Source organism: Ylistrum balloti, unplaced genomic scaffold, assembly GCF_031769215.1.
Source record: "Ylistrum balloti isolate Yb309-2 unplaced genomic scaffold, AGI_CSIRO_Ybal_v1 Utg371126, whole genome shotgun sequence".
Taxonomy (NCBI): domain Eukaryota; kingdom Metazoa; phylum Mollusca; class Bivalvia; order Pectinida; family Pectinidae; genus Ylistrum; species Ylistrum balloti.
Window position 1 is genome coordinate 55,402 of NW_026782618.1, and position 13,725 is coordinate 69,126.

Below are 13,725 nucleotides of genomic sequence, written 5' to 3' on the forward strand. Positions count from 1 at the left end.
TTAAAAGTAGTTGATAGCTACCACATTGAATAGTGTATGGGAGCCGATAGTCGGGTGAAGTGTCGTACCCAGGATACAACCAGGACAGCTAAGACTGCATTTCTCAACTTATTGCAAAAAGAGCATTGAACAAAACACCTTGATCTTGAACCCAGCTGAGTAAGACTAACACTCTATTAACTGGGCTGTTCAGATCCCGATTGGTATATGCAAAATCAATATTTGGAGGTAAATAAATATCATCCAAATTATAAATATGTATTTCCTTATTCATTATCACCATAATATACCCTCTACTGTACAATAAATATATCAGATACCCTCTACTGTACAATAAATATATCAGATACCCTCTACTGTACAATAACTATATCAGATACTCTCTACTGTACAATACATATATCAGATACCCTCTACTGTACAATAACTATACCAGATACCCTCTACTGTACAATAACTATATCAGATACCCTCTACTGTACAATAAATATATCAGATACCCTCTACTGTACAATAACTATATCAGTTGTACACCCTCTACTGTACAATAACTATATCAGATACTCTCTACTGTACAATAACTATATCAGATACCCTCTACTGTACAATAAATATATCAGATACCCTCTACTGTACAATAAATATATCAGATACCCTCTACTGTACAATAACTATATCAGTTGTACACCCTCTACTGTACAATAACTATATCAGATACCCTCTACTGTACAATAACTATATCAGATACCCTCTACTGTACAATAAATATATCAGATACCCTCTACTGTACAATAACTATATCAGTTGTACACCCTCTACTGTACAATAACTATATCAGTTGTACACCCTCTACTGTACAATAACTATATCAGATACCCTCTACTGTACAATAAATATATCAGATACCCTCAACTGTACAATAACTATATCAGATACCCTCTACTGTACAATAACTATATCAGATACCCTCTACTACACAATAACTATATCAGATACCCTCTACTGTACAATAGCTATATCAGATACCCTCTACTGTACAATAAATATATCAGATACCCTCTACTGTACAATAACTATATCAGATACCCTCTACTGTACAATAAATATATCAGATACCCTCTACTGTACAATAAATATATCAGATACCCTCTACTGTACAATAACTATATCAGATACCCTCTACTGTACAATAACTATATCAGATACCCTCTACTGTACAATAACTATATCAGATACCCTCTACTGTACAATAACTATATCAGATACCCTCTACCATACAATAACTATATCAGATGCCCTCTACTGTACAATAAATATATCAGATACCCTCTACTGTACAATAACTATATCAGTTGTATACCCTTTACTGTACAATAACTATATCAGATACCCTCTACTGTACAATAAATATATCAGATACCCTCTACTGTACAATAACTATATCAGATACCCTCTACTGTACAATAGATATATCAGATACCCTCTACTGTACAATAACTATATCAGATACCCCTACTACAATAAATATATCAATAAATATATCAGATACCCTCTACTGTACAATAAATATATCAGATACCCTCTACTGTACAATAACTATATCAGATACCCTCTACTGTACAATAACTATATCAGATACCCTCTACTGTACAATAACTATATCAGATACCCTCTACTGTACAATAACTATATCAGATACCCTCTACTGTACAATAACTATATCAGATACCCTCTACTGTACAATAACTATATCAGATACCCTCTACTGTACAATAACTATATCAGATACCCTCTACTGTACAATAAATATATCAGATACCCTCTACTGTACAATAACTATATCAGATACCCTCTACTGTACAATAACTATATCAGATACCCTCTACTGTACAATAAATATATCAGATACCCTCTACTGTACAATAACTATATCAGATACCCTCTACTGTACAATAAATATATCAGATACCCTCTACTGTACAATAGATATATCAGATACCCTCTACTGTACAATAAATATATCAGATACCCTCTACTGTACAATAGATATATCAGATACCCTCTACTGTACAATATCTATATCATATACCCTCTACTTTACAATAACTATATCAGATACCCTCTACTGTACAATAATATATCAGATACCCTCTACTGTACAATAATATATCAGATACCCTCTACTGTACAATAAATATATCAGATACCCTCTACTGTACAATAATATATCAGATACCCTCTACTGTACAATAATATATCAGATACCCTCTACTGTACAATAACTATATCAGATACCCTCTACTGTACAATAAATATATCAGATACCCTCTACTGTACAATAAATATATCAGATACCCTCTACTGTACAATAAATATATCAGATACCCTCTACTGTACAATAAATATATCAGATCCTCTACTACCCTCTACTGTACAATAAATATATCAGATACCCTCTACTGTACAATAAATATATCAGATACCCTCTACTGTACAATAAATATATCAGATACCCTCTACTGTACAATAACTATATCAGATACCCTCTACTGTACAATAAATATATCAGATACCCTCTACTGTACAATAACTATATCAGATACCCTCTACTGTACAATAACTATATCAGATACCCTCTACTGTACAATAGCTATATCAGATACCCTCTTCTGTACAATAACTATATCAGTTGTATACCCTCTACTGTAAATAACTATATCAGATACACTCTACTGTACAATAGATATATCAGATACCCTCTACTGTACAATAAATATATCAGTTGTATACCCTCTACTGTACAATAAATATATCAGATACCCTCTACTGTACAATAAATATATCAGATACCCTATACTGTACAAAATATATATCACATACCCTGTACTTCAAATTTTTCAGATTTTTAACAAATGGAGACTTTATTAGGTAGCCAAGAATTCGGGTACCTTGATGTACACAAGTTGAAATAATGATATTGTGTATACCAAACCTGAACAGCTGTAGCATCTCTAATTCTGCGTGGGAAGGAGTGCATAAGGACATCGACTGACTGTAGAGGAATGTTATTTTATTCCTCAGTAAGTGCATTGGCTAACTGTCAGAGATTGTTGGGGAGGTTTGCTTGATTCTGACCTGTCCAATTAATTCAACAAGTGTTCAATTGGGGACAAACAAGGGCTATATGGAGACCACTCAATAGGGACTATGTTTGGGGTTGCAAGAAAGTCCCTACAAACTTTTGCAACATGTGACCAAGCTTTATCATGCTGAAAGGTCAAATGGTGCCTTATGATAGAAGGCACAATCCGAGGCACGAGGATCTCATTGTGATAACTTACAGCTATTAAATTCCTGTTAATGATGTCTTTAAACCCTGGAAAATTCCTCCCCAAACCTGATCACTTGACACAGGATCATTTAAGGTAAGTGTGAGATGAATCCTACACGTGGAAATGAGAACTTTAAAACAGATGTTGTTCAGGAAAACCATAATTATGCAATTATGTTACAAAATGTCTGCCATGGCTGCTGACTGAGCTGTTGACGAGGCGAAAAATAACAATACTTTATTGACCTCCTTTCCTCAACTTCCCCACCAAATTTTAGCTTATTGGCACCAACCTTAACTAATGGAACTAAGAAGATTGGCTTTGGTCATATTGGATTTCAGAATGACACAAAAATAATACTTCTTCAGAACCATAACAGTTAAGCCAAATTTCATTTCAATCCCAGTGGTGGAACTTTAGATGTTAAAAATTTTAAAAAAAAGTTTATGCATAGTACACAACGTACAGAACACGGCAGCTATAGATCATACTGACACTAGATCATGCTGACACTAGATATGAGCTCAAAGAGTTGGATACATGCAACTTTTCACTGTATGAAGGTTATTTTCAAAATTTTTTTTATGAGCTGAATATTATGAAAATTAAAATAAACAGTTTTGTATATCCCTAAAATAAAAAACACGACATATTTTTTTCAACAATTGCTCATTTTTATGACCATGAAAAATATGATGATAAACTTTTAGTTTAAGTTTCAACTGTGTAAGTAAAAATGCAAAACAATATATCAGATATCTCCTACCCAAATACTATACAATCGTTTTCATAGGGCTCAGTTTTTGTGGTTTTTCAGAACTTTTCTTTTTCTTGTAGGCTTATATATATAACTCAATATACCTCCTCATTTAACAATTCATCGACATATCAATTTGTTGATTAACAGGATATTAATGAAAATAAATGCACAATGAAGTATGGTTTTACAACAAGCCCAAAATAGAATCTGTTTCCAGTTTCTGTCTAGAATTTAAAAAACCTTTTCCAGTATATTGTCATAAGTTAAGCTTTATCCTAGGACCCCCTTCAGTAATTAAGGACCACTTTTAGTAATTAAAGGCCACTTTCAGTAACCAAGAACTAGCTTCAGTAACTAAGGCAACTGTCCACCACATGACACATCAGCTAAACAAGAGGCACAGAGGGCCTGTATCGCTCACCTGGATCTTTATGACCAACAGTACTATATCTTTGTATATGTTCCACGTTTAACACATTTGACCCCTGTGACCTTGACTATGGATCAAGGTCATTTCTTTTTGTAGACTTTCTTGGACATCATAAAAGGAACATACTGGCCAGATATAATGATTCTAGGCTTTTTGATATTTCAGAAGAAATTGTTTAAATGTTTTAACACATTTGACTTCTGCGACCTTGAATATGGTTCAAGGTCATCTCTTTTTGCTAACTCTGTCGCTCTTCATCAAAGGAACCTTCCAGCCATATATAATGATTCTAGGCCTTTCGGTATTTTGGAAGAAATCGTTTAAACATTTTAACTTATTTGACCTCTGTGACCTTGAATATGGCTCAAGGTCATTCCTTTTTCGCAAACTTTGTTGGGCTTCATCTAAGGAACTTTCCAGCCATATATAATAATTCTAGGCCTTCCTGTATTTTGGAAGAAGTCGTTTAAAAGTTCCAACACATTTGACCTCTGTGACCTTGAATATGGGTCAAGGTCATTTCTTTTTGCAAACTTTGTTGGGCTTCATCAAAGGAACCTTCCAGCCAAATATGGTAATTGTACGCCTTTCGGTATTTCAGGAAAAGTTGTTTAAAGGAAAAGTTGACGGACAGAAGACGGACGTCGCGGTATGGCATAACCTCACTTGGCCTTTCATCCACGTCCATCACACTGACACATCAACCACATGTCTCTTTATTTACCACCCAAAACTTACCTCATTCATCCTCATCCATCACACTGACACATCAACCACATGTCTCTTTATTTACACCCAAAACTTACCTCATTCATCCTTGTCCATCACACTGATACATCAACAACACATCTCTTTATTTACCACCCAAAACTTACCTCATTCATCCTCGTTCACCACATTGAGACATCAGCCACATAGATCTCTTTATTTACCACCCAAAACGAACCTCATTCATCCTTGTCTATGGAAATGTGGAAACGTCAAAATAATGGATGTGAAACCTGTTATAAATATATTTCAGTCATACAATTTGTAAGTTGTTCTCCATTTGCCAAATTAATGAAATAAATCTTGGGTGAAAATAAACCTTTGAATAGCAGTGAAATATTTATCATTTGAATTGAAAACCACAGAAACTTTAAATTTCAAAAATTGCCAATATTTTTATTAAAATATTTTCCCTGCAAAAATAACCGGCTATATGGCATGTCTTCATTTCAGAGGAATGAAAATTGTGTGGAGCCAGCTGGATACAATTAACAGCTTATAAACAACTATATCATTTGATAATTCCTTGCGTTGTAATAAACAAATAAAGTGTATGGAGCCAGTTTGGTACAATTAACAGATTACAATTTAGCTATATCATTGAACAATTCCTGGCTTCTACCAGCAGGATACAATTAACAGATTACAATTTAGCTATATCATTGAACAATTCCTGGCTTCTACCAGCGGGATACAATTAACAGATTACAATTTAGCTATATCATTGAACAATTCCTGACTTCTACCAGCAGGATACAATTAACAGATTAGAATACAGGAAGCAGTTCTGTTTTTGAAACAGTTTGAAAATGTGATGTTATCACATGTGCCCAGTTTAAAAGAAAGACACACAATCACATACGAACATTGTGTATATGTTGATATTAAAACATTAAATACTAACTATATCTAACAACTGTTACTGATATTTTCATGTATGTCATCTTTTACTGTTTTTTACTATGGTTTGTCATAATTTGCAAATAAAACAATAATATAATAAACAAATAAAGGCCAAGTGTCTTAACGGTCATCTGACTATTAAAGCAAATATATGATAGAGACTCAATAGGCCTGAATTGCTCACCTGTTCACAAAGATAATTTTTAAAAACTTGAAATTCTATTCCTTATACATGCTTTTACATCAATACCATGACCACAGACCTATTGTTTGCTGAGAAAGAAAACGTTAAGTTCTCAACATATTTGATCTTAGCATTCTTGAAATGGGTCAAGGTTAATCATTTGGATAAATTTGGCAGCCCTTCATCCAATCATGTTACAGAACCAATATCAATAGCCTAGACCTGTGGATTATTAAGAAGTCGTTTGAAAATTTTTGCCCATGTGACCTTGAAAGTGGGTCAAGTTCATTCATTTGAACAAACTTGTTAGTCCTTCAACCCAGGAAGCTAAAGGCCAATTTGGTCATTGAAGTCATTGAAATATTTGAACACATTTAACCCCAGTGACCTTCAAATCAAGTAAAGATCATTCATTTGAATAAACACTGTGGTCCACTACTTCAGCATTCATAGGTCCAACAGAAGGAGCTTTTTCAAATATTTTTACACATTTGACCCCTGTGACCTTGAAAGTAAGTTTTGTTTGATTAAAATTTGGAGTCCTTCATTCCAGCATGCTTCAGGTCTAATAACAGTACCCTTGGCGCTTTGGTTATTGAGAAGAAGATTTTTGAATGAAAAGTTAATGCTCGGTACACAACCACCAAAAAAACAAGATGGCTACAGCTTTTACTGAGTCTTTGGGTCAGATGACCTAAAAATGAGAAATCCTCCACTGCAAATGACACCACTATTCGTGGTAGGGTATAGGCTCCATCGAAGTTTTCATGTTCATGGCATAGTTGGTGACACTATCTTTCTACCTGAACGAACACAACAAATACCGAAGTAAAGTGACCGTCAAGTGTTACAAATAATTCAATAATTTCATTTATTAACCTTGTAACACAGAGCTGATGATTGTGGGCTATCGTAATCCTATTGTCAGCTAACACTCTTGTTGAAATGTGTGAGATTTTGTCGCTGGGTGAAAATACATGTACCTGTACTAAATGTGTTGTTCCAATCATGACGTGTTAATGACAGTGTTATCATAGCTGACAGTCCATGAAATAGACATCAATACATTGAAAAGTTTGATTATTTAAAAACTTGATTCATAAAGGAGTAAGTTAGCGGTAATATATAGGAATAAAATTCAGTAGCTAACAAAAACTTCAATACACGGAGAAATTTGAATCGTCATAGTAGTTAGACTGTATATATAAAATGAGAACTTGTCCAATGCAAATGGCACTACCAAAATGCTCGTTTGATGTTTTACAAAGTTTCAAGTAGTTACTTCTACTTCTAATTGATACTGACCAACTTCAACAAGTTGAAGACTATGTCAGAAGAGGAGTTGTAAGAAGGGACAAAAATTCATTATATACAATGAAAATATACATTTAAAAGAAAGGTAACTATTTTTAAGGAAGTGGCTTAAGACTGCAGTTTTAAAAGATTCTTTGGAGGAGGAGGTGACAACATCAGGTGGGAGTTGGTTCCATTCTGATATGGTTCCGGGAAAGAACGACTGTTTTCTTATTTGGGTTTTACAATGGGGTAGCTGAAATGACAGTGGATGATTGTGTCTAGAATGTTTGACTGGGGATATGAGTTGGTTTTATTTCGTAACTGCAACATTATCATTGACAATATTGAACAGCATGGGAAGACGTACTTCTCTACGTCTGTCATTATCTTGAATGGTGATGCATGGACACAATGATGGATGCACGTACATGTATGTGCAAATGGACAAATAAACAAACCCTGGTTCAATATCAGCTACAAATGTGTTTCAAGGGGGATATTAAGTTGAGTTAAAAATTATCAGACACCATTCAGAATTATTGGCCAATTACGATACATACAAAAACTTTCATTATATCAAACTATTAACTACAAGTAGAACCTTTACACCATGACAAGAACTTTATTGGAGTATTATACACACATTACACTCTGATATCCTTTTTCAAAATTTCCTTGCTTCCATTTTTGACAAAACACTAAGTAGCTATCTCCTGTTCTTGACAGCACAAACAAGCTATGTTGTATATCCTGTTTTGACACAGCACAATCTAGCTTTATCTTGTTTTTGACAGCACAAACAAGCTGTGTTCTATATCCTGTTTTGACACAGCACAATCTAGCTTTATCTTGTTTTGACACTGCACATACTACATGTAGCTACATCCTGTGTTTGACACAGCACAAACCAGCTACAATTTGTATATCCTGTTTTTGACACAGCACAAACTACATGTAGTTGTATCCTGTCTTTGACATAGCACAAACCAGCTACAATTTGTATATCCTGTTTTTGACACAGCACAAACTACATGTAGTTGTATCCTGTGTTTGACAGCACAAACTAGCTATGTTGTATATCCTGTTTTGACAGTACAAACTAGCTTTATCTTGTTTTGACACAGCACAAACTACATGTAGTTGTATCCTGTCTTTGACACAGCACAAACCAGCTACAATTTGTATATCTTGTTTTTGACACAAAAAATACTGTAGCTATATTTTGTTTTGACTAGGCACAATCTAACAACATCCTGTTTTAATTTGACACAGTAAAATATAGCTATATCAGGTTTTTGACATAGCACAAACTAGCTATATCCAGTTATTAACACAACACAAGCTAGCTATATCCAGTTCTTGACATTCATCATAATTTTTCTTCGATGTCCGCTTCAGCCATTGTAAAAGCATATGTAAACATCAACCAGTGTCTGAAGTTTGTTTTGCTAACTTAAAATGCAATATTTCTTCTCTTAGTCTGAAATGTAAAATAACAATACAAGCTCAGTTTGCTGAGCAAATTCTCTTGTGCAATAACATATTTTTTTTAGAGTTTTGTGGAGATGATCATGACTAAAAAAAGACAATATTTATCACCTTTATTATAGGCTTGAATTGACCATGTGATTTTAAAAGAATTGAGTGAGGTAACAGCATTTGCATAAAGCAGTGAGAAAGCCCATTTCTGGAATGAAGATTAACAATGATTTGAAAGAAAAATGAGGTCTGATATCATAGAGTTTTGTCATGCTGACTTTACACACATTGTTTGGTTGAGTCTGGGTGCACTGTTACTTTCACAAAGAAACACTGATAGATAAATATGACAAACCTTTTAATGGTGTCCTCACATTTCTCCCTTGCTTCTTGTTTAGTTAGCATAGCCATCTCAGTCATTGTGTACTGAAACAAACAGTAAAATTACATAAATGAGACAATTGTCTCACAATACCAGAAGATTAGACACATGTTGCCAAACTTAAGACAGTTTGCTACTAATAAGACACCTGACCCTTGACATTAGATACCTGTCCCTAAACACAAGACACATGCCTCCTAACAAAAGGAACCTATTATTTGTATCCTTTGCCAAATGCCTCTTAACATTAACATTTGTCCCTTGTCTTCATGACATGAGCCAAATGTCCTTGGCAATATACATCTATATTCTGGTATAAGACACATGTGTCTAGACATTAGACATACGTCTTTAAGCATTTAACATCTGTTCCATGGTATTGGACACCTATCTTCATGGCATGTGACATATGTCCTTCGCAATATACACCCATCATATCAGATACATGTGCCTTGACATAAGACACATGTATCCAGGCATCAGACACCTGTTTCTGAAATTCAAAAAATTTTTCTTAAGAATTATAACTTTTTTATTACTTACTTTTACTAAACTGGCCTGTCGTCTGAAGTAAAGATTTCCTTCTTCATCTTCGTGGTAAGGATGAAGATGAACAAGAGAGCCACATCCGTCATCATGATTACGTGGGTCAGAAGGATCCCAAGGTTTGATAGAAATTTCTATGACATAATCACCGGCAATGACACCCTGTTATGTAAAGAATTTTTCAAAATTATCCTTACAATATCCAGTAAACCACCATAACATTTACACAAAAATCTTAAAATAGAACTGGATCTAGTTCACTTTTGTAAAGTTTTCAGAATTACTCATCAGCAGTTCTTGATAAATGGCATTTACAAATTTCAAATACCCAAATCCAAAATGGCTGCAAGCAAACAATTAAGAAACATACTGAACATATTTGTACAATTAAAAAAATCCCTTTGTTTGTTTTTATAAAAAAAGGAACAGTAACTATTTATTGGACAGATAAATATTATATAACTGTTCCTGTTATCATCAAAAAGACAAAATTTACTGTTTTGCTGAGGAAGCTTACAGAATTATACTGGGCTGGCACATCGTTGTCACACCAACAGTGCATGTGAGATTTCAACTTACAGAATTATACTGGGCTGGCACATCGTTGTCACACCAACAGTGCATGTGAGATTTCAACTTACAGAATTATACTGGGCTCGCACATCGTTGTCACACCAACAGTGCATGTGAGATTTCAACTTACAGAATTATACTGGGCTCGCACATCGTTGTCACACCAACAATATCTGTATGACCTGAACTGGTGAGGACGCCGTCTCTCCTCTAATATACTCAAATCACTGCAAAGACATACAGAGGCACTGTTAATATAAATCACGAACATTTGGTTTAGTGATTCAGCTTTTCCAGTAGGAAATGATACAAGTCGAAATTGACTGCACGCCCCATTAAACCAAAAGGTAAAAGAAGATGATGAATATAAGATTCTGTTTGCTGCATAGCTAAAATACCTTTGCAAGTATTCCTTAAACTAGCATATTGTTAGACTGATGAAAAAAAAAAATTGGCAATATTCCAACTCGGTGTTGTTTTCTTTTGTGAACCTATTGAACCTGAACTCGATCACAGTTAACTTGGTGTTACCATACATACAGACATGAAATTTATTTTTACATTGATATCAGGGTAATTTTCATTTTTGTAGGTTTCAATTTTCAAGTGTTATTAGCACATATTAATGAATGTGTACCTGTTGGCTAGTGTGTGTTGTATTATTTCAGCCTCTGTAGCATCCTTATCCACCACCGGTACAAAACGGACCTTGTAACGATGCTGTTTGACTGGTGGGTTGTACCTGGCCATCAGGTCATCCAGACTGCCTACCACATGGTCCTTCTACAGAAAAGTATCAAACAACAGGCTTACAAAAATCAACACACCAGATTTAAGATTTATCATTTACAAAACAAATGAGGAATCCCACTCACAGAAAAGTTCAACATTATAAACATATAAAATTCCATTAGAGTTTTTAAATGGCATGGATTAGCTTTGGATAAAAATGCTGATTTATACCATATATCCCGTAAGTTTGAGTCCATGAACCACACCCTTGTCTGTTACTCCAAGGTAACATGTTCCACCAAGCCCTGTGTTAAGGTATGCATTCAGTGCCCTGGATCAAGAAAATAAACATGACATTCAAGTTTATGGTTATTTTAGCCAGTCGCTGTTGTGAACTAAAATGGTAGTAACTACACAATAATATCATATATGATGCATTGATTTAGAATCCAGCCCAATCAGTACTGCTTATACTTGTCCAATCAGCAAGAAAGAGAGCAGATTATTATTTCAGATTTAGAGACTACAGTTTTTTTTCCTTTTGTGTTTGGTAAGATTTAAATGGCTGCAAAGAGTGTAGATTCAGATCCCAGGTGACCATTACATGAACATAATCAATGGCTGGTCAAAAATCTGAATAACAAGAATTTCATGGAATTTCAAGGAAGAAGCACTTCTGATAAGGAAGCACTACATGAAGTTTGAGGAAGATCGGCCAAAGTGTACTAAAGTTATCATGAAAAAAACATTTCTTATTTATAAAACCGATGACCATGACCTTGACCTTTGAACCTGAAAAGCAATCCTAAGCAAGAACTATGTGTAAGGAAGCACTGTATGAAATTTGAGATTGATCAGCCAAAGGGAACTTCAATAATAAGTAATACCTACAAGTTGCCTTTGGCAAGCGACAAAAAAAATGGATATTACTTAGCTTGATATGCTGAAAAAGATCATGATTTGAATAGTGATTTACCTTGACACTGCACGTCTAGATGCTTTATCTGTATTACTCGTGCGTTCCTGTGTCCAAGGAGGTAAGTCTTCTACACTTATATCTCTATGACCTTTGAACTCATGAAAGGCATCCTCCTCACAAGGCATCAAAGATCCATTTTTGTAGTACAAATGCACTTTTGATTTTAAAGGAGAAAATTGTCCTTCTGCCATCTTTACTCCAACTTGAGGGTGCCCTTCAGATTTTATCAATGAAATCTTAATAAAGGCTGTTATGTAGTCTAAATTATTCTGATGTTATATTGACTTATCTATTTCGGTCTCAAGTTCATTTACTCCAGACTGATATAAAAAAATAGATTGAATAATTTGGACCAGCTGTTATTTAGTTACTATACAAATGCATGGTATGTGTGTTCAGTTTCTACTATAGATATAAATAGTTATCGTATAGAAATGATAGTGATATATCAACATATGTGTGGCGGAAGTCTCCAGACTAATAGGTACAATGGTAATAGTGAATATTCTTGATCAAATCACAGTTGTTTGAAATTCTCACTGAGAAATATATATTGTTTAAATAACATGGATTTCATTATTAAAAAAAGTGGTGAAGGCATCCTAATTCCACGATATGACACCGACATGTGATGATGGATAGATGGGATATTTTATGATACCTGGGAGGATGATTGACATGTAAAAATGTGTATTAAGAAATAGTAACCAAATTTACCGAAACAAATAATATTTTATGATGACTGGATTTAATCACACTTTTGATTTCTTTCAGGATGCGTCACATGTTACAGTTTCCCAAATCACCCATATTCTAGGTCACTTAGATTGATAGTTCGTGTAATATCTTTAAAGAACTGGTGCACCGAAATTTATAACCTACAGGGACCGTTGTTTACACGATATATCCACTGCTCGACTAACCCTGGGAAAGGGAAATTCACTCTTGGCAGAAACACTTAAAATCAAATTGATATTGCGCTCGCGCTTTTAAGCAGGACCCATTTAACATGAATGAAATATGCCTTCTAATAAAGTCTAGAAAAAAAAAGATGATCACTGCATTGGCCTTACCGCTGCTGTGCTTGTCATATTAAAAAATAAACCCCGGTTAACAACACTCTTTCACTTTCACTTCATTCCCGCGAGTTTACCTAAAGGTAAGTCTCCCAAGAAACGAAACGTATATGTGTTTTGGATACCGATATTCGAAAAGAAATAAATCGTACCTTACCGGAGAAAAAATGAATGAAGAAATCTCATTTTTTCAAAATAGTTTCCATTCACTTTGTTATATGATAATTTAGAAAAAACGAGTATACAGTTTAGATTTTACATACCGACTGTAACCCAATTCTGATA

General features: G+C 34.4%; 1 protein-coding gene across 1 annotated transcript; it reads right to left on the reverse strand.

Moving 5' to 3' along the window:
- Positions 1 to 8,210: 8,210 nt before the first annotated feature.
- On the reverse strand, positions 8,211 to 13,477 carry LOC132560884 (uncharacterized). Its single transcript, XM_060225586.1, has 8 exons — positions 13,438 to 13,477; positions 12,362 to 12,578; positions 11,617 to 11,716; positions 11,291 to 11,436; positions 10,784 to 10,880; positions 10,078 to 10,242; positions 9,508 to 9,578; positions 8,211 to 9,153 (listed from the first exon to the last, which is right to left on the reverse strand). Exons 2-8 carry the CDS (start codon positions 12,553 to 12,555, stop codon positions 9,096 to 9,098), a joined length of 831 nt encoding a protein of 276 aa, XP_060081569.1. The 5' UTR covers positions 12,556 to 12,578; positions 13,438 to 13,477; the 3' UTR covers positions 8,211 to 9,095.
- Positions 13,478 to 13,725: the final 248 nt, after the last annotated feature.